We start from the raw sequence: 21,870 nt of genomic DNA on the forward strand, positions 1-21,870 counted from the left end.
CCTAATAGGCTAACAAGGAAAATAGTTACTATTAGCAACAACTTCTTTGCACTTGCATCACAATTTACTCCAACAAAGTACCACTGATCACACACACACTAGGTGTGGTGAAATTACCCTCTGCATTTGACCCATCCCCTTGTTCCACCCCCTGGGAGGTGAGGGGAGCACTGAGCAGCAGCGGTGGCCACGCTTAGGAATCATTATTACTCATACAGTATTTAAAAGTTTTGTGGAGGGAAAATGTTATCTCTGAAGGATTTCTTCATATCAAAATGACTTCCTAAGGTGACAAATCATTCAGAATCGGAAAAAATGTAAGGTTGTAGAGTGTCCTGAATGCATATTTAATTTCATTAGTCCAACATGTTAGTGAGAAATCTAAGGTATATCAGAGGAATACAATTCTAAAGACGATTGAAGGCAACATACCGCTGCTTTTGCTCTTCTGCACGGGTTCTGCCTCCAGCGGGTCGACTAAAGAGGGACTACTGTAATGTCCGGTACCGTTAACAAGCTCACTGGGCTTGATTCCTCCTCTGCAATCAGAATTCACACATGTCTTTGTGTACAGTTTAATATCAGAGGAGTACAGCCGATGTGTGGTACCTAAGAGGAGGCGGCACCAGGTCTTGGGGCAACGTGAGCGGCAGCGGGCGGCCAGTTTTAGCCATGTCCACAAGGTGCATGGCCAGGATGAACTCGTCAGCTCGCAGCTGGCCGTCCTTGTCCACATCCGCGAGGTTCCTGAAATGATGCACACAACAAAGTATATAGACGCACACAAGTACCTACACGGTTCTCATTCTCATCATAAATAATATTTTCCTCACCAAATTGTAGCCAGCTGAGTCTGCGTCAGATTGGATGCAATCAAAGCGTTTCTCACTTGAGGCCCTGTATAAAAAACATTTCCTGCAGCAACTTTTTTTTTTTTTTTTTTGCTGCACAACTTTTCCACTTAAGCATTCAGGCGGTAATTTGTTTTTTATAGTGCATACCTGACAAGTAGCCACTCATGAGCTTATCCAGTGTGTTGAACTGCTGCCTGTACTTAAGTCTGGAAGCTTGCGGCACGGCCCAGTCACTCGAAGACGTCTTGGGAGAGTTGCTGGCTAGCGAGGTGGTGGAGGAAGAGTTGGAACTAAGAACAGGCACAGAGAAATTATTCATCGTTTGACAAATTTTGCCCATCTAGCATTTGTATTAACAATGGCATGTTGTGCAGTCATAATAATAACAACAAAAATAATAATAACTATTTAAATAGAACAAATAAAAAGATTTTGCGGGCCACCCCCTCATATTTCTCATTATTCTTATTATAATTGTTAATCAAAATGTAATAATAACTTTAATAAAATGAATAATTATTATAAAAAAAATTGTTATTATTAATAACATACATCATAAAATAAAACTAAAAAATAAATCAGTCTTTATTTATAATAATAATAATAGTATAAAATAATCTGAGAGGGTGGCCCGCAAAATGTATTTATTTTTCGTATGTGACCCCCTTGTGGAAAAGGTATAGACTGTCTGGTTTAGACTAACATATAATAATAATAACAATATTTAAAGTGCTATTCACACTACAGTAGTATAATACTACTACTACTTGTAACATCAATAACAACAATAATAAACTATGTTAACTTGAATTAATTAATGACTATTTGTTTGTATTTTTGGAAATATGATAACCCATTTGTAATGAATAAGCTAAACTGTTTTACAATGCCAATAATAAATCATTTAATTATTTGTCAACTATTATTAAGCTGAAGCCAGAAATAAAAGCCACCTTACACTATGTACGGTGGCTGAGAAGGGCAAAAGTGCAACAGAGATTATCCAAACCTAAAAACACACATACACCATAAAACAAATGCAAAGGAAAATACTGCAATCACATTAACTCAGCAAGTTTTTGGTCCTGCACACCTGGCAGCCCAGCTAAGTTCTGTTGGTGCTGAATTTCCCCCAGTGGTCAATAAATTACTTTCTATCCTATTCTATTGTATTCTATTCTAGTATTTAGTCTCAAGCAAATGGTTTTGTGTGCGTCTTTGGCATTTGCATAATTTTCCTTTTGCACTTGTTTTCACTGTTATTTTGCGGCATTTATTTGATTGCAGCCTTTTTAATTTTATGCATTTTCCCGTTGTATTAATTTTATGGGGCTTTTAGTGCAGATCATTTCTGTGTTTGGAGCATTTGAACGTGCTGCCACATTTGCCACCGTCAACCACCGTACTGCACACACACACCCATGTGTGTTCAGAAGAAACTACAATGAAATAGGACAAGGATCGAAAGGATCATTTGAGAAGTTCCAATAGTAGGACCACAATAGTCAGGGTGAGTAGTGGCTCCTCCCTGTTGCCTCAAGGCTTTAATTTTATTGTCTCCTAAAATGGGACTGAAACCCCTTACTAAAAGTTTAGAAACAATCATAGACTGTACTGTATGATATAAAAACTGCATAAATGATACATCTGCCTTGCACCTGCCGCTGACATGCTTTGGTTGGCCATCCTGACATGAGGTAATTTTATTATGTAAAGTATATACTGTAAATGCATCACACAAAGCAGTGAAATCAGATACAAGCTCCAACCTGTTCCCCAATGACACAAAATAACCCACCAAGGAGGATCGAGGACATTAGATACTATTGTCAGACAAAAAAATGCTTTCCCCTTTGTCACATAGTCTTCTCAGCTACTTTTGTACATTTCCACTTCACTGTCGGGTAAAAAAATAATGAATGATTACAGGCAATGCGGATTGTAGCCACAGTATTGTACAGTACTGTAATGTGGTCTACGAGAGGATTATAATGTAAATTCCCGTTCTGCTCTGTTTAACCTTCCTGTTGGAACATGTGAATTGTTTATTAAAAAAAAGAAAAAAAAAGAAAAAAAAGAAGGCTCCTCCTGTTCTCTGATTCTGTCATGCCGTACAATTTTAATTCTCAACTCCTTGCTGCAGTGTTTTTTGGAAAGACACGTTTACCTCACAGTACAAAAAAAGGTCCAAAGTATTTACCTTTGTATAAGAAGCATGGTTTATTCTACCAAATTGTCGCAGTTTGCTTGTTTTAACTCTCAAAATAAAAGTACATTTCTGTCTTTTTTCAACTGTAAATCTGATAATACACCTATTAAACTACTCAAAATGTGCATTGGCCCATCTAAGGCATGTTATTTCCTTTTTAAAAAGGTTATTGAGGCAATAATGTCATAATTGAGTAACGGGACTGAAAATAACTTTAGCATAAAATCCTTATATACAGTACATGAAATACAGTGGAACCTCGATTTACGCACCCCTCTAATTGCAAACTTTTCGCTTCACAAACTTTTGGATCGGCCAAGCATGCCTCCGTGTGCGACCCATGTCTCTGTGTATGAACGCTTCATTTAGTTATTAATTTTCGTGCCTGCAGACAAAAACACAATCATTTCCTGCACCAGAAACACTTACGTATCAGCGCTTCAGTATGTGTGCCTTTTGTGTGTCTATCCCTTTTTGACTAGTTTTGTTCATTTTGCTAACTCAAAATGAGCCTGAAAAAGCCAACAGATTAGTGTGTAAAAAAGAAGTGAATCCCTGTGCATTAAAAAAAAAAAGAAGAATATTTGGAGGAGTACTGTACATTAATGGTGCTCGCAAGTATGATTGCCAAAGACTGACGAAGCAGTAACTTACTTTTTCATGCTCTAGCTATGACAATATTCAATGTATTGTATTGTATGTATTGTATACCAGGGTCAGGCCTAGAACCAATTGACAGCAATAAACGAGGGTTTACTGCAGACAAAAAATAAATGAGTGAATTTAATTTTGTTCTTCCCGTGTTCTGCAGAGGATCTAAATAAAGCAACTTCCTGTGGACCATGTTACTTGTAGAACATTCCACATTTTTCAAAGGTGTGTGTTCGGGTTACAGGACTGAGTGAAAACACAGGGACGACTAAAGTGTGAATTCTAACTTACTTTATTTTTTCCAAAGGAAATTAACTTTAAGTATAGTTGGGCTAAAAGGTAACAACAATTTCTAAAGGATTGAAATTACTATATTTCATAGTAAAGTCTAATTTTAGGATGCATTGACAGGGAAAAAATTCTATTTTTCAAGTTACTTTAAATCATCTTTGAAATTGTGTTTATGAAATATGCACTCAGATCCATCCATCCATCCATTTTCTACCGCTTATTTCCCTTCGAGGTCGCGGGGGGTGCTGGAGCCTATCTCAGCTACAATCGGGCGGAAGGCGGGGTACACCCTGGACAAGTCGCCACCTCATCGCAGGGCCAACACAGATAGACAGACAACATTCACACTCACATTCATACACTAGGGCCAATTTAGTGTTGCCAATCAACCTATCCCCAGGTGCATGTCTTTGGAGGTGGGAGGAAGCCGGAGTACCCGGAGGGAACCCACGCAGTCACGGGGAGAACATGCAAACTCCACACAGAAAGATCACGAGGCCGGGATTGAACTCACGACTACTCAGGACCTTCGTATTGTGAGGCAGACGCACTAACCCTTCTTCCACCGTGCTGCCCTGCACTCAGATCAATGTGATCAATTCAAACAATGCATTTTACAGTTAATTTTATCGTGCCTTTATACATTTTTTTTTTTGGGAATGCCACACATACATTTGGTTTATTTATCTTAATGGTGCTTTTATTTCTGGTCTCACCTGCTGGATCCAAGGTCTAGAAGAGAGTTGGTTTTGGACATGCTGTTGGGTGGTGAAAACGTCACCGGAGAAGAGAAACTAGAGAGAGGAAGGCCTGCAAAAACACATTACGTAGATTTTAATACCTTACTGTTTGTTTTAGTTGTTAGCAGGATTGTACCAAGAATATTACATGTATTTATTTATTGCATTTTACTTGTATTAATATTTGTCGACAATTCTCCACAAAACTAATGCATGAATGTTCAAAACAACAATTTGGTGCCATTTTAGTTTACTTTGAAACACTTTAAATAGCTTCAAAGCATGTCTTCGTACACGTGCCAATCTCAATAACAACACGCTGCTTCCTTATGTAATCAGACGGTCAGCTTTGAACGCATGCATGCCTAATCTTATCTCCTCGCGCTTGATACAGCCTCAGCATAAAGCTCTCCAGATGCAAGGTTAGCGGCGTGTGAGTTGACATTCGCCTCATTATAAACCGGTCGTTTCAGAGCTCAGATATTGCAGTTGAAGACATGCCAGAAAGATGAACCGGGGTGCGGCCAAAGGACAGAGGAGGATGCGAGACGCAGGCAAAATATGCTAAAGTGAATAAAGTTCATACAGATGCCAGCAGCTGTACTTGATAGCAATGGCATCTGATAGATAAAATTGAGTCATTGCAATAAATGCAAGTCGACAGTGTGTTGACGAGTACAGTCACGACTCTGTGTGTTTATCTTCTACTCCTAAACTAAAGCACTCAAAAAAGTGAAAATGCGGCAAAACATACACCCTGTGTTGCCAGTGATATTATCTTATTAGTTTTCTGACTAATACACCACAGGATGGCGCTTTTCTTAAAACTAAAGTTTCCCATCCCCCAGTCAAAGTGACTTGAAATTTCTCACACACATCTTAATGCACTCTACAAAATAAACTGTCACTTGAGGAGGTTTGGCCGAATTACTGCAAACTTTTGTATGCGCCTTCAAGGGACAGTTGGTAAAAAAAAAAAAATGTCACCATTGACCATTTGTCGAAGGCTTATGTTTGTACTGTGTATATGTATGAATATGAAACGTCAAATGGGACAGAATGAAATGTGTCATTAATTAATTACAATTGGAATTAAATACATACATTTGTATTAAATTAGTCATTAATCAATTTAAAATATAATGTTATGTATTTAACAATTAAATTATAAATGTAAATATTGAATGTATTATTCAATTAATTATTTCAGAATTTAATTATTTGTTTCACAATTTAGTGAATTATTTTACAATTGCATTATTTATTTCGTATTTTCATAACATTTCTAATAATTTCAAGATTCAATTATTCAATTAATTGTTATCGGCCCTCTTAGTCAGTGGGCGCATCCTAACACCTTATTGGTTAATAGCAGCAAGGTCTAAAATATCTACCACCAACTCCTAAAAACGTATATCTTCCTTAGTTGTTTTAAAATTCTTCCAGTTCAGACCAAGCAATCAATGCACTAAATTCCTGTTAGCCTCGCCCAGTGATTTTGATGGGGTGAGTTTGAAAGATAAATGCTGCCATACAAAGATGAAATAACCAACTAAAACATTGAAATACTTACTTAAATCATGATATAAATATCTAAATTTTGACATAATTAAATAATCGTTAAAACAATTATATTGTAAAATTATCAAATATATATAAATATATATATATATATATATATACACACCGTGTATATATATATATATATATATATATTACATAAAATTATTTGACACAATGTCTCAATTTTAATAAATTGAGACATTTAGGTAATTATTTAAAGATGTATTATTTTTTTAAATTCTATCCCATTTGACCCTGCACATGTAAAATCAGTGGTGTATACAATGTTTTTGGTCGAGGGAAAGAACTAATTAGGGTCTACTGCAGAAAATATTCAATCTAATCTAATGAAAATTGTATAAGACTTTATAAAAAAAGTAACAGTAAGGAGTTTATTTTTCAAATACTTACTTAAATCATGATATACATATCTCAATTTTGACATAATTAAATAATCGTTAGAACAATTATATTGTAAAATTATCAAATAGTAATATATATATATATATATATATAAAAAAGTATTTGACACAATGTCTCAATTTTAATAAATTGAGACATTTAGGTAATTATTTAAAGATATATATATTTTTTTTTAATTTTATCCCAATTGACCCTGCACATGTAAAATCAGTGGTGTATACAATGTTTTTGGTCGAGGGAAAGAACTAATTTGGGTCTACTGCAGAAAATATTCAATCTAATCTAATGAAAATTGTATAAGACTTTATACAAAAAGTAACAGTAAAGAGTTTATTTTTAAGTTTTTCATCTAATGTATGATAAGAAATTAAAGCGTTTACTGGATTAGGTTTAAGGTGTTTTATCCTTAAACAAAATCAAGTAAATGCGTTGATTGGTTTAAAGAGAATAGTCACGTAAGTGTGATGATGGGAATTGTTTGTATGAGGGTTTATGAACCATAATGAACTGCACCAACTGGTAACCCAAACATCTGCACCCAAAGGGTTAATCCCTCCACTCGGTCCAGTGCGGCGCCCATCAGAACCAACCTGCAGCGTTAGGAACGCGCGGTGGACTGAGGAGGTTGACGTTGTAAAATCCGCCGTTTCCCAGCGAGGTGATGAGAGGCATTGCGGTCATTGGCGTGGGAGCCAGGGGTCGCATGAGGGTGTTAGCCGGGATGGGTGTTAGCATGGGCATGGCAGACATGGACGACATGCCAACTGACAGGTTTAGCAAAGAGCCCATTCCTGCAAGGAGGACATGGAGGTTTAAAGATGGGGGGACTCAGTTAGTTTTGTTTGACGCTTACCAAAGCGGGCGGACGAAGGGACGGGGGAGACTGAATTCGCAAAAGTAGGCTGCTTCATGACAACAGGCAGGGTTGAGGGTAAGTTCCACCCCTGCAGTTTGAGCTTGATGAGCTTCATGGCGATGGAGAACTCCTGTCTGTCCATCTTGCCGTCGCTGTCCATGTCCGCCAGGTTCCTATGGGGTTGGGGAGTAGGTGGGGGATCATATTAAAAATAAGAGACATTGCACAAACATTTTTATTTCATTAAATTGTCACTGGATTCAGGGGGAAGACATTACCAGTTGTACTAATCTGTGGACATGTAGAAACACTGATCAACTACAGGTGGAGCACATAAAAGTCCCACTGATGGACACTTTTATATCTTTGTGAAGACAGCGCATGATATGCTGCTACATCCAACTCAGAGTGTCAAAAGTGGACATTAGACCAGGGGTGTCAAACTCATTTTAGATCGGGGGCCACATGGAGAAAAACCTACTCCCAAGTGGGCCGGACTGGAAAAATCACAGCACGATAACTTAAAAATAAAGACAACTTCAGATTGTTTTCTTTGTTTAAAAATAGAACGAGCACAATCTGAAATTGTACAAATCATAATGTTGTTGTTGTTTTTTTTTTATAATTACTTGTTGCGGTTAATAGAATATATACTTTATTTGTCGTTATTTATATGTTTTTAATAAATTATGTGATAATGTTCATCAGTCAACTCATTGGTGTTCATTTTCAATCTATCAAGATAACAAAATTATATCAAAATCAAATTGCAGTATATTATTTATGTAGTTTGATCATTTTCCTCGACTGATGTACTAACATCATGTGGGTTTTTTTGTTCATATGTAGCATCATCTACAAAGATACAAAGAATTACTATTGCAACATCCAGTGGACACATTTAGAACAGCTGTTTCTTTCATTCAAAAATTTCAGGTTAATTTTTATACTTAGCAAACTCATCCCGCGGGCCAGATAAAACCTGTTCGCGGGGCTGATCCGGCCCTCGGGCCGTACGTTTGTCACCCCTGCATTAGACAGTTCCCGATTTCTATGTCACGGAAAATATAGCATCAAGACACTACATGATATGTTGCTTGCTGCTATGCTACAAAGGAAGTGGTTAGAATGTCCGCCCTGAGATCGGTAGGTTGTGAGTTCAAACCCGGCCGGGTAATACCAAAGACTATAAAAATGGGACCCATTACCTCCCTGCTTGGCACTCAGCACCAAGGGTTGGAATTGGGGGTTAAATCACCAAAAATGATTCCCGGGCGCGGCCACCGCTGCTGCCCACTGCTCCCCTCACCTCCCAGGGGGTGAACAAGGGTGATGGGTCAAATGCAGAGAATAATTTTGCCACACCTAGTGTGCGTGTGTGTGTGCGTGACAATCATTGGTGCTTTAACTTTAACTTTAACATGACATTAAAGCTGAAATGTGCACAAATCTGTGGAGAAAAAATGCCACTATTGTATGTTGCATGATCAAACTATGAAAGGGGTACATACAAGTCATGCTAGCTGCACACATTTATGTAAGTGTTAAAACAGCCTGCTTCCTTGTTAAACAATCTTATGTCATGGAATGTCGTGAAAATACAAGTCAAGACAATACATGATGTCGCGTGATGCTGAGCTTCACTGAACTCAGGAATAAGACATAAAGCCAATATTCTATTCTATATTTACGTCGCACATTACAATTCTTTGATGTCACGGACAAGACAGTGCATGATATGTTGCATGCTGCTATGCTTCCCTTACATCTTACTGAGGAAGAAGACAGAGCCAGTATTACAAATTATATTTAGGTCACACATTACAATTCTTTGATGTCATGGTCAAGACAGTGCATGATATGCTGCTTGCTTGGATGCGTCACAAAAGCTATGACATCAACTCACCAGATTTCAGCCAGGACAGGCGGCGGCAGGCCCGACTGCAGGAAGAATCCCCTGGCTTGCTCGCCTATAGACAGACATCAAGGGGTCATGGACTGTCTCGGAAAGCGGCCAAGTGTATTGCTAAGGACATGACAAGAACTCCATTAATTGAATTACCAGAGACATAGCCTGAGACGGGGGCGAGGGTGTAAAACTGTTTGTCATGTTTGCCTCGCTCCTCTGGAGTGATGGCCCACATGCTGGCTCCACCTGGACAACAAAACATGAAGAATATTTTGTCAGCTTTAAGACAAAACAACACAATGTGGATAAAGCTAATGGGAAACCTCTTAATCAATATCTAATATCTGTTGCTGAACTCGGGAGAAAAGAAGACATTCAATGTTGTGGAAATAAGAGAAAGGCACTACATGATATGCTGCTATACTTCACTGAACAATTGACCCGAAATTCAGTGTACACATAGAGGTCCTATAATGACTTCACTACTTTGTTGTCCATGGAGTTGCCATGGAAATAATCTGTTTTATTCAAGACAGTGCATGATATGCTATGTGAAGCATTGCAGAAAAAAAGGACAAAAAATGTCCACATATCCACATCACACTATTAAATGATGGACATAGCAAATAAAAGTCATGCAGGACGGATTTACTTAACACTCACACGTTACCACACTTTGTCACTGTCAAGACAGCACATGATATGCTGCTTGCTGCTGTATTCTCCTTGCTCAACTCAGAAGAAAAACTATTTTAATAAACTTTGGAAGACAAGAGAAAAGTAGACATTTGATTCAAAATTTCTTGGGGAAATAGAGGCACTATGATGGCCTCACTAATCGGTTTATAAAATGGCCACAGAAATCATCTTATTTATTCAGAAAACTGCATAATATACTACTTGAAGCATTGCAGGACAAAACATGTCCACAAATCTGTGTCAAATGATCACACTTTGGAAAGAATACATAAAAATCATGTTTGCTGGATTTTACGTCACATAACGATACTTTGTCAGTGTCAAGACAGTGCAGGATATACTACTGCCTAACCCTAGTTGCTCAACTCAGAAGAAAGAAAAAAAGATATATGACCACAAATTGTCATGACTGATGTCAAAATAGAAATACGAGTCAGGGCAATGCAGGACAGCAAATGAAAAGCTACCTCTGCAACTTTAAAGGGAAACTGCACTTTAAAAAAAATTGCAGATCATTCAAAATCCTAAATGTGAGACAAGCACACATACAGTCGTGGTCAAAAGTTTACATACACTTGGAAATAACAATAATGTCATGGCTGTCTTGAGTTTCCAATAATTTCTACAACTCTGATTTTTTTGTGACAGAGTGATTGGAGCACATACTTGCTTGTCACAAAAAACATTCATGAAGTTTGGTTCTTTTATGAATTTATTATGGGTCTACTGAAAATGTGACCAAATCTGCTGGGTCAAAAGTATACATACAGCAATGGTAATTAAAGTTAGAGTACCACTGATAGTCACACACACACTAGATGTGGTGAAATTATCCTCTGCATTTGACCCATCACCCTTGAGCAACATGTCCCTTGGTAAGTTTCACTGCAATAAGGTGCTTTTGGTAGTCATCCACAAGCTTCTGGTTGAATTTTTGACCACTCCTCTTGACAAAATTGGTGCAGTTCCGCTAAATTTGTTAGTTTTCTGACATGGACTTGTTTCTTCAGCATTGTCCACACATTTAAGTCAGGACTTTGGAAAGGTCATTCTAAAACCTTAATTCTAGCCTGATTTAGCCATTCCTTTACTACTTTTGACGTGTGTTTGGGGTCATTGTCCTGTTGGAACACCCAACTGCGCCCAAGACCCAACCTCTGGGCTGATGATTTTAGGTTGTCCTGAAGAATTTGGAGGTAATCCTCATTTTTCACTGTCCCATTTACTCTCTGTAAAGCACCAGTTCCATTGGCAGCAAAACAGGCCCAGAGTATAAGACTACCACCACCATGATTGACGGTAGGATTGTGTTCCTGGGATTATAGGCCTCACCTTTTCTCCTCCAAACATATTGCTGGGTATTGTGGCCAAACAGCTCAATTTGTGTTTCATCTGACCACAGAACTTTCCTCCAGAAGGTCTTATCTTTGTCCATGTGATCAGCAGCAAACTTTAGACGAGCCTTAAGGTGTCGCTTCTGGAGCAAGAGCTTCCTTCTTGCATGGTAGCCTCAGTCCATGGCGATGCAAAACACGCTGGACTGTGGACACTGACACCTGTTTTCCGGCAGCTTCCAATTCATTGCAGACCTGCTTTTTGGTGGTTCTCGGTTGACTCTTGATCATCCTGACCAATTTTCTCTCAGCAGCAGGTGATAGCTTGCGTTTTCTTCCTGATCGTGGCAGTGACAAAACTGTGCCATGCAATTGTTTGCACAGTTGCTCTTGGGACCTTAAGCTGCTTTGAAATAGTTCCAAGTGACTTTCCTGACTTGTTCAAGTCAATGATTCGTTCTTTTGACTTTCCCATTGTTGCGTTTGTAACCGAGTCTAATGACTGCATCACATGAGCCCTATTTAAATGGGCTCAGAGAAGTCAACAAGTTTTGGCAATCTTAATCACTCATATGAAGTTAAGAGGCCATGCCATGAAGCTAATTTGATTTGATTGTAACTTTTCTACATCACCAAAATTGATAATGTATGTTGCTGTATGTATACTTTTGACCCAGCAGATTTGGCCACATTTTCAGAAGACCCATAATAAATTCATAAAAGAACCAAACTTAATGAATGTTTTTTGTGACAAACAAGTATGTGCTCTGATCCCTCTACCACAAAAAAATAAGAGTTGTAGAAATTATTGGAAACTCAAGACAGCCATGACATTATGTTCTTTACAAGTGTATGTAAACTTTTGACCACGACTGTATGTTTTTCTTTTTTAATGCGCTCAAACTCTTAAATAGTCGTCATTGCCTGTCAACGGGAAAAAACGCAAGGAAAAAGGCTCTGCTTTTACTACCGGTTTTTGATCATTTTGAAGTTTTTTTGACCACTGATTGTGATCACAGTCACATGAAAGTAGCTGGTATCTTTAAACTGCTCTTGGTCCGGTAGGAGGAACAGATTTGCTGAAAAAAGGCAACTTGGAAGAGTCATTAGCTTGGCGAAGCGGTTGCCTAGCAACCAGAAGCTAAACTGAGATTAAACTGCGAGAGTTTGAAGATCTTTTAAAGTGTTTCCGACCACACAGGGCGATCTCGATTGATGGTCTGACACCTCCAGTTGATCTCTGAATGGCGTAAGGTTTGAATTTGTTAAAATATACAAATTAAAAGTGCCGCAAGTCACTAAAGTGGCAACTGATGTCAGCGAGCTTCTACAATGTCAAAAGCTAAAAAAAAAATGTTTTATCCCAAAACCTTCGGGGTCATTTGGATCAAATTGAGTCTCTGGATACAGGACAAGAAGGGAAGCAAGACTTGAAGTTACAACAAATAGATGACCTGAGAAAAGACCTGGGAGCAGACCTGGCCACATAAGAACACAGAGAAGATCTGCAGAAAAATATAGAAAGTCTGCAAACTAAGAATAATAACACAAAAAGGGAATTTCAGGATCTCAAGGAGATGGTGGTGAATCTCTTCAAAAAAAACAATGCGTCAAAGGGTTAAGATTTTCACAGAGCAAAATATTGCAGTAAAACAAGATAACATCATTCTGATGAATATCATAGATGAAATGGATCACAATAAATTAAGGAATGATGTCATTGTGACACGGCACCAAATTAAACCAAGATCCTACGCGCAACAGAAAATAATTGAGAAGCACTGCTATAACAAACTTGATTTAGACCCCCTCGGTTCTCCTGTCTTCTTCTACGATGTTTTGCCTGCAAGCCCAAGTCTTGTAAAACTGCTTCCAGGTAAACTAGTTTTAAGCCCCGCCCACAGGCAACCGCCTTCAATATCAAATCACTGCTAATAATTTGAAACCGTAAAAAAGAGAGAAGCGAATGTGAAAAAGGGAAAGTTAAAATTAAAAACCTGTGAAACACACAAAAATAATAACAGTGTACAAAAATATGACGATTGGCACTGAAAACATGTCTTGATACAAAAAAATTATCTACCAAAAATATATATATATTTTTTTTTTTCAATGTTTGTATTTATTTGTTGTCAAAACTTGTTTTGGTGCAAATTCAACTTTTTCTCCAGTGTTATTTCTTTTTTCCGATACGAAATCTTACTAGCATTGTTTTGGCTCCCTAGCCTCCCTATATTGCTATGAGCTAAACAAGGTACAAACCCCATTTCCATATGAGTTGGGAAATTGTGTTAGATGTAAATATAAACAGAATACCGGTACAATGATTTGCAAATCATTTTCAACCCATATTCAGTTGAATATGCTACAAAGACAACATATTTGATGTTCAAATTGATAAAAAAAAATGTTTGCAAATAATCATTAACTTTAGAATTTGATGCCAGCAACACGTGACAAAGAAGTTGGGAAAGGTGGCAATAAATACTAATAAAGTTGAGGAATGCTCATCAAACACTTATTTGGAACATCCTACAGATGAACAGGCAAATTGAGAACAGGTGGGTGCCATGATTGGGTATAAAAGTAGATTCCATGAAATGCTCAGTCATTTACAAACAAGGATGGGGCGAGGGTCACCACTTTGTCAACAAATGCGTGAGCAAATTGTTGAACAGTTTAAGAAAAACCTCTCTCAACCAGCTATTGCAAGGAATTTAGGGATTTCACCATCTACGGTCCGTAATATCATCAAAGGGTTCAGAGAATTTGGAGAAATCACTGCACGTAAGCAGCTAAGCCCGTGACCTTCGATCCCTCAGGCTGTACTGCATCAACAAGCGACATCAGCGTGTAAAGGATATCACCACATGGGCTCAGGAACACTTCAGAAACACATTGTCAGTAACTACAGTTGGTCGCTATATCTGTAAGTGCAAGTTAAAACTCTCCTATGCAAGGCGAAAACCGTTTATCAACAACACCCAGAAACGCCGTCGGCTTTGCTGGGCCTGAGCTCATCTAAGATGGACTGATACAAAGTGGAAAAGTGTTCTGTGGTCTGACGAGTCCACATTTCAAATTGTTTTTGGAAACTGGGGACGTCGTGTCCTTCGGACCAAAGAGGAAAAGAACCATCCGGATTGTTATAGGCGCAAAGTTGAAAAGCCAGCATCTGTGATGGTATGGGGGTGTATTAGTGCTCAAGACATGGGTAACTTACACATCTGTGAAGGCGCCATTAATGCTGAAAGGTACATACAGGTTTTGGAGCAACATATGTTGCCATCCAAGCAACGTTACCATGGACGCCCCTGCTTATTTCAGCAAGACAATGCTAAGCCACTAGTTACATCAACGTGGCTTCATAGTAAAAGAGTGCGGGTACTAGACTGGCCTGCCTGTAGTCCAGACCTGTCTCCCATTAAAAATGTGTGGCGCATTATGAAGCTTAAAAAACGTGTCTCCTCAGTTCCCAAACGTTTACTGAGTGTTGGACCTACTCAGTGGCCTAGTGGTTAGAGTGTCCGCCCTGAGATCGGTAGGTTGTGAGTTCAAACCCCGGCCGAGTCATACCAAAGACTATAAAAATGGGACCCATTACCTCCCTGCTTGGCACTCAGCATCAAGGGTTGGAATTGGGGGTTAAATCACCAAAAATGATTCCCGGGCGCGGCCACCGCTGCTGCCCACTGCTCCCCTCACCTCCCAGGGGGTGATCAAGGGTGATGGGTCAAATGCAGAGAATAATCTCGCCACACCTAGTGTGTGTGTGACAATCATTGGTACTTTAACTTTTAACTTTTAAAAGGAAAAGCCATCTAACACAGTGGTGAACATGCCCTTTCCCAACTACTTTGGCACCTGTTGCAGCCCTGAAATTCTAAGTTAATTATTATTTGCAAAAACAAAATTAAGTTTATGAGTTTGAACATCAAATATCTTGTCTTTGTAGTGCATTCAATTGAATATGGGTTGAAAAGGATTTGCAAATCATTGTATTCCGTTTATATTTACATCTAACACAATTTCCCAACTCATATGGAAACGGGGTTTGTATACAAACTACGAACATAATAAAACAAACACTTACTGCACAATGTCTGCTCCCACTAGAATGCTGACTGATGGGATGTTCATATCTTCTCATTTGGATGAAAACATTAATCATATTCCTCATGCAGGTTTCTTTTTTTTTTTTTTTAAAGTGCCACAAACAAGTGCCTTTTCGTGTCTTTCTCACCATCTCCATATATAAGTTGAATGTCAAAGTTGACCAACTTCTTGATTTATGGCCACATCCTTCTACTATCCAGGTGAGAGACATGATTTTAAAATTATCTTCCGCGATGCAGCAGCTCAGCATGTCAATATAGCAGCATCGAATGTCTGTGATCACCGCACTGCTAAAAATAGTGTCTCCATTAGCGTTTATAAAAACAATATTGCTAATACTTGGTTAAAATTCCAGTCACAAGATGTAAATGGGGTATTGTTGCCAGTTTTTGGATGTTTTTTAGAAGGCTTTATGGACGTAATAGTGTACTCCTATTAGCTGCATTGTTAGCCACTTCACACACGCCATATTTAACAACCTAGAATGCATAAAAGAAAAACATACCGTATTTTTTGGACTATAAGGCGCGCTCCAATTCTTACATTTTCTCAAAACTCAACAGTGCGCCTTATAACCCGGTGCGCCTAATATATGGAATCATTTTGGTTGTGCTTACTGACCTCAAAGCCATTTTATTTGGAACATGGTGAAATGATACGTGTGAGAAGTAGATGGCAGTCACACATAAGAGATAAGTGTAGACTGCAATATGACTCAAGTAAACAACACAACAATTTAATATGTTCCATTGAAAATATAGAACATTACACACTGCGCTCAAAAATCTATCAAAATGTTTTAGTACGACTCTGATAAGCTATGAAGCCGCACCGCTTGATGGTTGGTACTGTGCTTCAACATACGAATATTATTAGGCTGTGAGTGTATAAGGTATGACATATTATTTGGTGTTTTGTTTCGCAGTATTAAACAAAAGAGACTTTTCTTACCTTCTGGTACTTGCTGATCTGTATTTGGGATCTGCATAAGTCCTGAAAATGTGCGCGCTTCCGCCTTTGTAGTCCGTGCCGACACCGTAGTCGATAAGCGTCTTCTTTTTCTCTATCTTCTTGGTTTGGGACATTCATCCTCCGCATGTTCCCATTTCTAATATAAAGTAGTGTAAAGTTCGTACTTATATCTGTCAGTAAACTCACCATGAAAGCGCTAAAACATACCGGTATAGTGAGTTTACATTATTCACCCAAGGAACTTTAGTTATTAGAGAGTTCCAGTCGGACGGTTTTTCACGGGACACATTTCCGGCGTTGTTATTGCACTAGTGAGCCACGGATGAGGAGATGCTACTCCGTTATTGATTTAAGTAAAGTCTGAATGTCATTAAAACAGTTAGCTCCATCTAAAGACCCTTCTTCCACTCCCATCCTTGCACGCTACACCGCTACAACAAAGATAACGGAGAAAAGATGCTGCCGAAGGTGAGCCACGTAAATAAGAGCGCCCACAAAACGGCGCATCCTGAAGAGACTGTCGGAAGCGGCTTGAAGATGATCTGTAAAACATAATATATGCAACATTTTGACCAAATAACCACCATTACATGTTATGTAGACCACAAGGAAGTGTTTTTAATTTAGAAAAAAAAAAAAAGAAAAAAAAAAAGACCCCTTTTAATGTGCCCTATAATCCCGTGTGCCTTTTGTATGAAAATAGACCTGACGAGACCCGCTCATCGGCAGTGCGTCTTATAATCCGGTGCACCCTATGGTCCGGAAAATACGGTAGTGAAGTGAATTATATTTATATAGCGCTTTTCTCTAGTGACTCAAAGTGCACTCTTGAATCAACACAGTAGTTAATACTATGATCAATGTTAATTACAAACTAAATGTGGGATATAAATAGTAATGAAAGTGTTTGTATATAGTATATAATTGGTACAAAGGTTTAACACGTGTACAAGGATATTTCACATGTCTTTACTGTGTATATAATTGAACAGTGTTTATGTTGTGTACAAGGTGTATTTATAATATGTTGTGCAAAGGAAATGTCATAATTTTTGTAAGCTCATCTTGTATTTGACATTGTTTATAGGGTTAGGCGCAATAAGTGTTCAACTTCAGCCTAAACCCTTACGGTCTGCAACATTTTCAATTTATGAATGTACAACTGTTTGTTTGTGTAAAACTGTTTGTTTATTTTGTTGACCACTGACCGAAGAAATAATAAACTAACTAACTAACTTTACATAGTGAAACCCAACATCTAAGTTGCATTTAAACCAGTGTGGGTGGCACTGGGAGCAGGTGGGTAAAGTGTCTTGCCCAAGGACACAACGGCAGTGACTAAGATGGCGGAAGCGGGAATCGAACCTGGAACCCTCAATTTGCTGGCACGGCCACTCTACCAACCGAGCTATGCCGCCCCGGTATGGCTTTTGTCTTTCATAGTGATTGTGATTGATAGGCAAATTTCCATATAAAGTGCAGTTCCACTTTAAATCCTAAATCCTCCAATTTAGGAGACATTTTGCTGGAAGGCCTTTTTCAATTGCAGATATTTATGCTTGAGGCGGCATAATTGTCCATCCCAATTATGATGATGTCACCCTTGCACCAGCTCATCTTCCCAATGATTAATGTATAAAAACTCAGGAGTCAGCTGCTTTCAGTCTCGCATATAGAGTATCAAGGTACTTTGAGGGATGTGGCTGAGAATTAAATATGCGTTGTAAAACTTTGTACTTCTCTAAGGCTCACTTTTAATAGGAAATATAGGGATGGGTGATCAATAAATCATGAGAGACTTCATCTAATAAACAGGACAAGACGGCAGAATTATTTAACACCTTCACTGTTGTTTCTGCTGTTCGAAAGCTTTGGAGACGTTTTTATGAGGAAGAAAATTGACCGCTTTGATGGACGTTATTGAGGAGATGATAAATTAAGTCTTCACAGTAGAATAATCAATGATTCTCCTGCCAGATAAATGTCAACAAAGAGAAGCATCAAGGCAAGTTATGTTTCCTGATATATTTTTTCACGTTGCTGGAGATGAACCAGAAAATATAGTGATTTGGAAAATAAACTATATTTGAATTAGTTATTATGTAATTAACAATTAAATAAATTATTTTGCTATAATGGTCAGTATATTAATTGCAGGGTTATCTAAGCTACAGTATATATAGCATATTTAAATTCAATTCACCATGGTTGTTAATTTTGAATAATAAAAACATTTATTAAACTATTTTTAAATTAAGAAAAAATATATGTATTTAATAATTAAACATACGACTTGTCCAGGGTGTACTCCGCCTTTCGCCCGAATGCAGCTGAGATAGGCTCCAGCACCCCTGCGACCCCGAACGGGGCAAGCGGTAGAAAATGGGTGGATGGATGGATTTATTTTTTATTTGATTGTATTTATTAGTTGTTTATTATTTATGTATATGTTGTATTAAATATGTATTATTTATTATTACTTGTTTTAAAAAGTTTTAAGGAGGGTCTTATATTTCTTTGTACTATTTCTGATTATTCCTTTCTGTTTGTCTTTAAATGTAATTACTAAAAGAAACACAAAATATGACAAATATATACATAAAATCAAAACACAATTCATATAATTGTTAATAAATCCTTGCTGAATAAAATAATTCCTCTTTTAAAATATGAATAACAAAAAGTAAAATTTTAATGATCCTTAATAAAAGACAAAAAAAGGAAAACATTTATATACTGTACATATTTAAATTAGTAAATATCAACAATATTCAATGCGTATATTCATGTACTAGGTTGATGATAGGGTTCAAACAATGGTTAAACCACTTTGTGATTACTTTTACTGGTGTGATATTAATCTATTGCACATTTATAGGACTAAGCGTGTGCGTGTGTGTGTGTGTGTGTGTGTGTGTGTGTGTGTGTGTGTGTGTGTGTGTGTGTGTGTGTGTGTGTGGACAGTGTTTAGCGTTCCCATTTATTGTTCCACATGCTACAGGAAATGCCACCCTGCCTGAGCGGAACTTCCCCAAAACTAACCCAAACATCCAATCACTGCAAGCCTGGCACACATGTGCACGCACACAGAAGTACCCTGGCCTCGAGATGCAATTGATCAGCAATGTCTTCTAAATAGAGGCAAGTAGAAGTAGAAGCATGCAGTAGTTGACCTCAGAGAACCTGCTCGCTCTGCCCCAAATCACCATGGCAACGCACCCAAGTATACATGCTCGCTGCTACGCTATCCTCTGACCCACAGAAAGTAGAAGGTAATTAATCTTGCTCATTGATGTGACTACTGTGGTTTAGGAAGTGGGGGCGGCAAGATATTTAGCACAGCCCCGCAGGGACCATCAAATAGGCTGGACTGTGAGGAAGTGGGACGCTGCAAAGCGCCTTATGTAGCAAAGGTTTGATTCCAGGCGGCCAAAGTAACGATGTATGAGCTGTGTTTGTGTGTGTCTCCAAGAAGTGCTACTGTGCGATTCATCCACTTTTTACCAATACACTGTTAATCTGCACTTGTCCAATGTAATAGACGCCCTATATTACATACTACAGCGTAACATTAAAGGGTGGCACAGGAGGACACAAACGTTAGCAACGCCTACATAGCTATGTGAGCTAAAATGCTAACATTACAGAACCATTTTAACGGCAACATTATGCTAGGTTAGCCTATTCGCTGAAGGCAAACATGATGAAACTTTCATCTCCCCACATCTCTGGCTGACTGACGAACCGTTGACAGAGGTGATTTTAGGATGTGTAGCGAATCCCGCTGTTTTACACAGGGTTGCGCGTACACAGGTGGGTTCATTTAGCTAGGGGTGGGTCAGGAAGGAAGTGTGTCTTTCATGATGCCACTTTATTATTATTACAACATAATCCCGGGCTCTGGATCTTTCTGTGTGGAGTGTGCATGTTCTCCCCGTGACTGTGTGGGTTCCCTCCGGGTACTCCGGCTTCCTCCCACCTCCAAAGACATGCACCTGGGGATAGGTTGATTGGCAACACTAAAATTGGCCCTAGTGTGTGAATGTGAGTGTGAATGTTGTCTGTCTATCTGTGTTGGCCCTGCGATGAGGTGGTGACTTGTCCAGGGTGTACCCGCCTTCCGCCCGAATGCTTCTGAGATAAGCTCCAGCACCCCCCTAGGGTTAGGGTTACCCCTAACCCTAACCCCTAACCCTAACCCTAACCCCGAGGCTACCATGCAAGAAGGAAGCCCTTGCTCCAGAAGCGACACCTTAAGGCTCGTCTAAAGTTTGCTGCTGATCACATGGACAAAGATAAGACCTTCTGGCGGAAAGTTCTGTGGTCAGATGAAACAAAAATTGAGCTGTTTGGCCACAATACCCAGCAATATGTTTGGAGGAGAAAAGGTGAGGCCTTTAATCCCAGGAACAACATGCTGACCGTCAAGCATGGTGGTGGTAGTATTATGCCCTGGGCCTGTATTACTGCCAATGGAACTGGTGCTTTACAGAGAGTAAATGGGACAATGAAAAAGGAGGATTACCTCCAAATTCTTCAGGTCAACCTAAAATCATCAGCCCGGAGGTTGGGTCTTGGGCGCAGTTGGGTGTTCCAACAGGACAATGACCCCAAACACATGTCAAAAGTGGTAAAGGAATGGCAGAATGAAGGTTTTAGAATGGCCCTTCCAAAGTCCTGACTTAAACGTGTGGACAATGCTGAAGAAACAAGTCCATGTAAAAAAAATTAGCTAAACTGCACCAATTTTGTCAAGAGGAGTGGTCAAAAATTCTACCAGAAGCTTGCCAGAAGCTTGTGGATGGCTACCAAAAGCACCTTATTGCAGTGAAACTTGCCAAGGGACATGTAACCAAATATTAACATTGCTGTATGTATACTTTTGACCTAGCAGATTTGGTCACATTTTCAGTAGACCCATAATAAATTCATAAAAGAACCAAACTTAATGAATGTTTGTTGTGACAAACAAGTATGTGCTCCAATCACTCTATCACAAAAAAATAAGAGTTGTAGAAATGTTTGGAAACTCAAGACAGCCATGACATTACGTTCTTTACAAGTGTATGTAAACTGTTGATCACGACTAGATAGATAGATAGATAGATAGATAGATAGATAGATAGATAGATAGATAGATAGATAGATAGATAGATAGATAGATAACATTTACACTCACATTTACACACGAGGGCCAATTTAGTGTTGGCAATCAACCTATCCCCAGGTGCATGTCTTTGGAGGTGGGAGGAA

The 21,870-nt window shown here is 38.7% G+C and overlaps 1 protein-coding gene across 2 annotated transcripts in view; it reads right to left on the reverse strand.

Moving 5' to 3' along the window:
* The window catches only part of itsn2a (intersectin 2a), a 77,597-nt gene that overhangs the window by 43,775 nt on the left and 11,952 nt on the right, over nucleotides 1–21,870 (reverse strand). For both annotated transcript variants that reach the window (XM_061929734.2, XM_061929733.2), the window contains exons 3-11: nucleotides 9,650–9,742; nucleotides 9,494–9,557; nucleotides 7,585–7,760; nucleotides 7,322–7,522; nucleotides 4,722–4,815; nucleotides 1,002–1,144; nucleotides 834–897; nucleotides 610–747; nucleotides 433–539 (exon numbers count right to left, since the gene is read on the reverse strand). In XM_061929734.2, the coding sequence (XP_061785718.2) occupies nucleotides 433–539; nucleotides 610–747; nucleotides 834–897; nucleotides 1,002–1,144; nucleotides 4,722–4,815; nucleotides 7,322–7,522; nucleotides 7,585–7,760; nucleotides 9,494–9,557; nucleotides 9,650–9,742 (1,080 nt within the window). The remainder of the gene's footprint in view (nucleotides 1–432; nucleotides 540–609; nucleotides 748–833; nucleotides 898–1,001; nucleotides 1,145–4,721; nucleotides 4,816–7,321; nucleotides 7,523–7,584; nucleotides 7,761–9,493; nucleotides 9,558–9,649; nucleotides 9,743–21,870) is intronic.

Source organism: Nerophis lumbriciformis, linkage group LG34, assembly GCF_033978685.3.
Source record: "Nerophis lumbriciformis linkage group LG34, RoL_Nlum_v2.1, whole genome shotgun sequence".
Classification (NCBI taxonomy): domain Eukaryota; kingdom Metazoa; phylum Chordata; class Actinopteri; order Syngnathiformes; family Syngnathidae; genus Nerophis; species Nerophis lumbriciformis.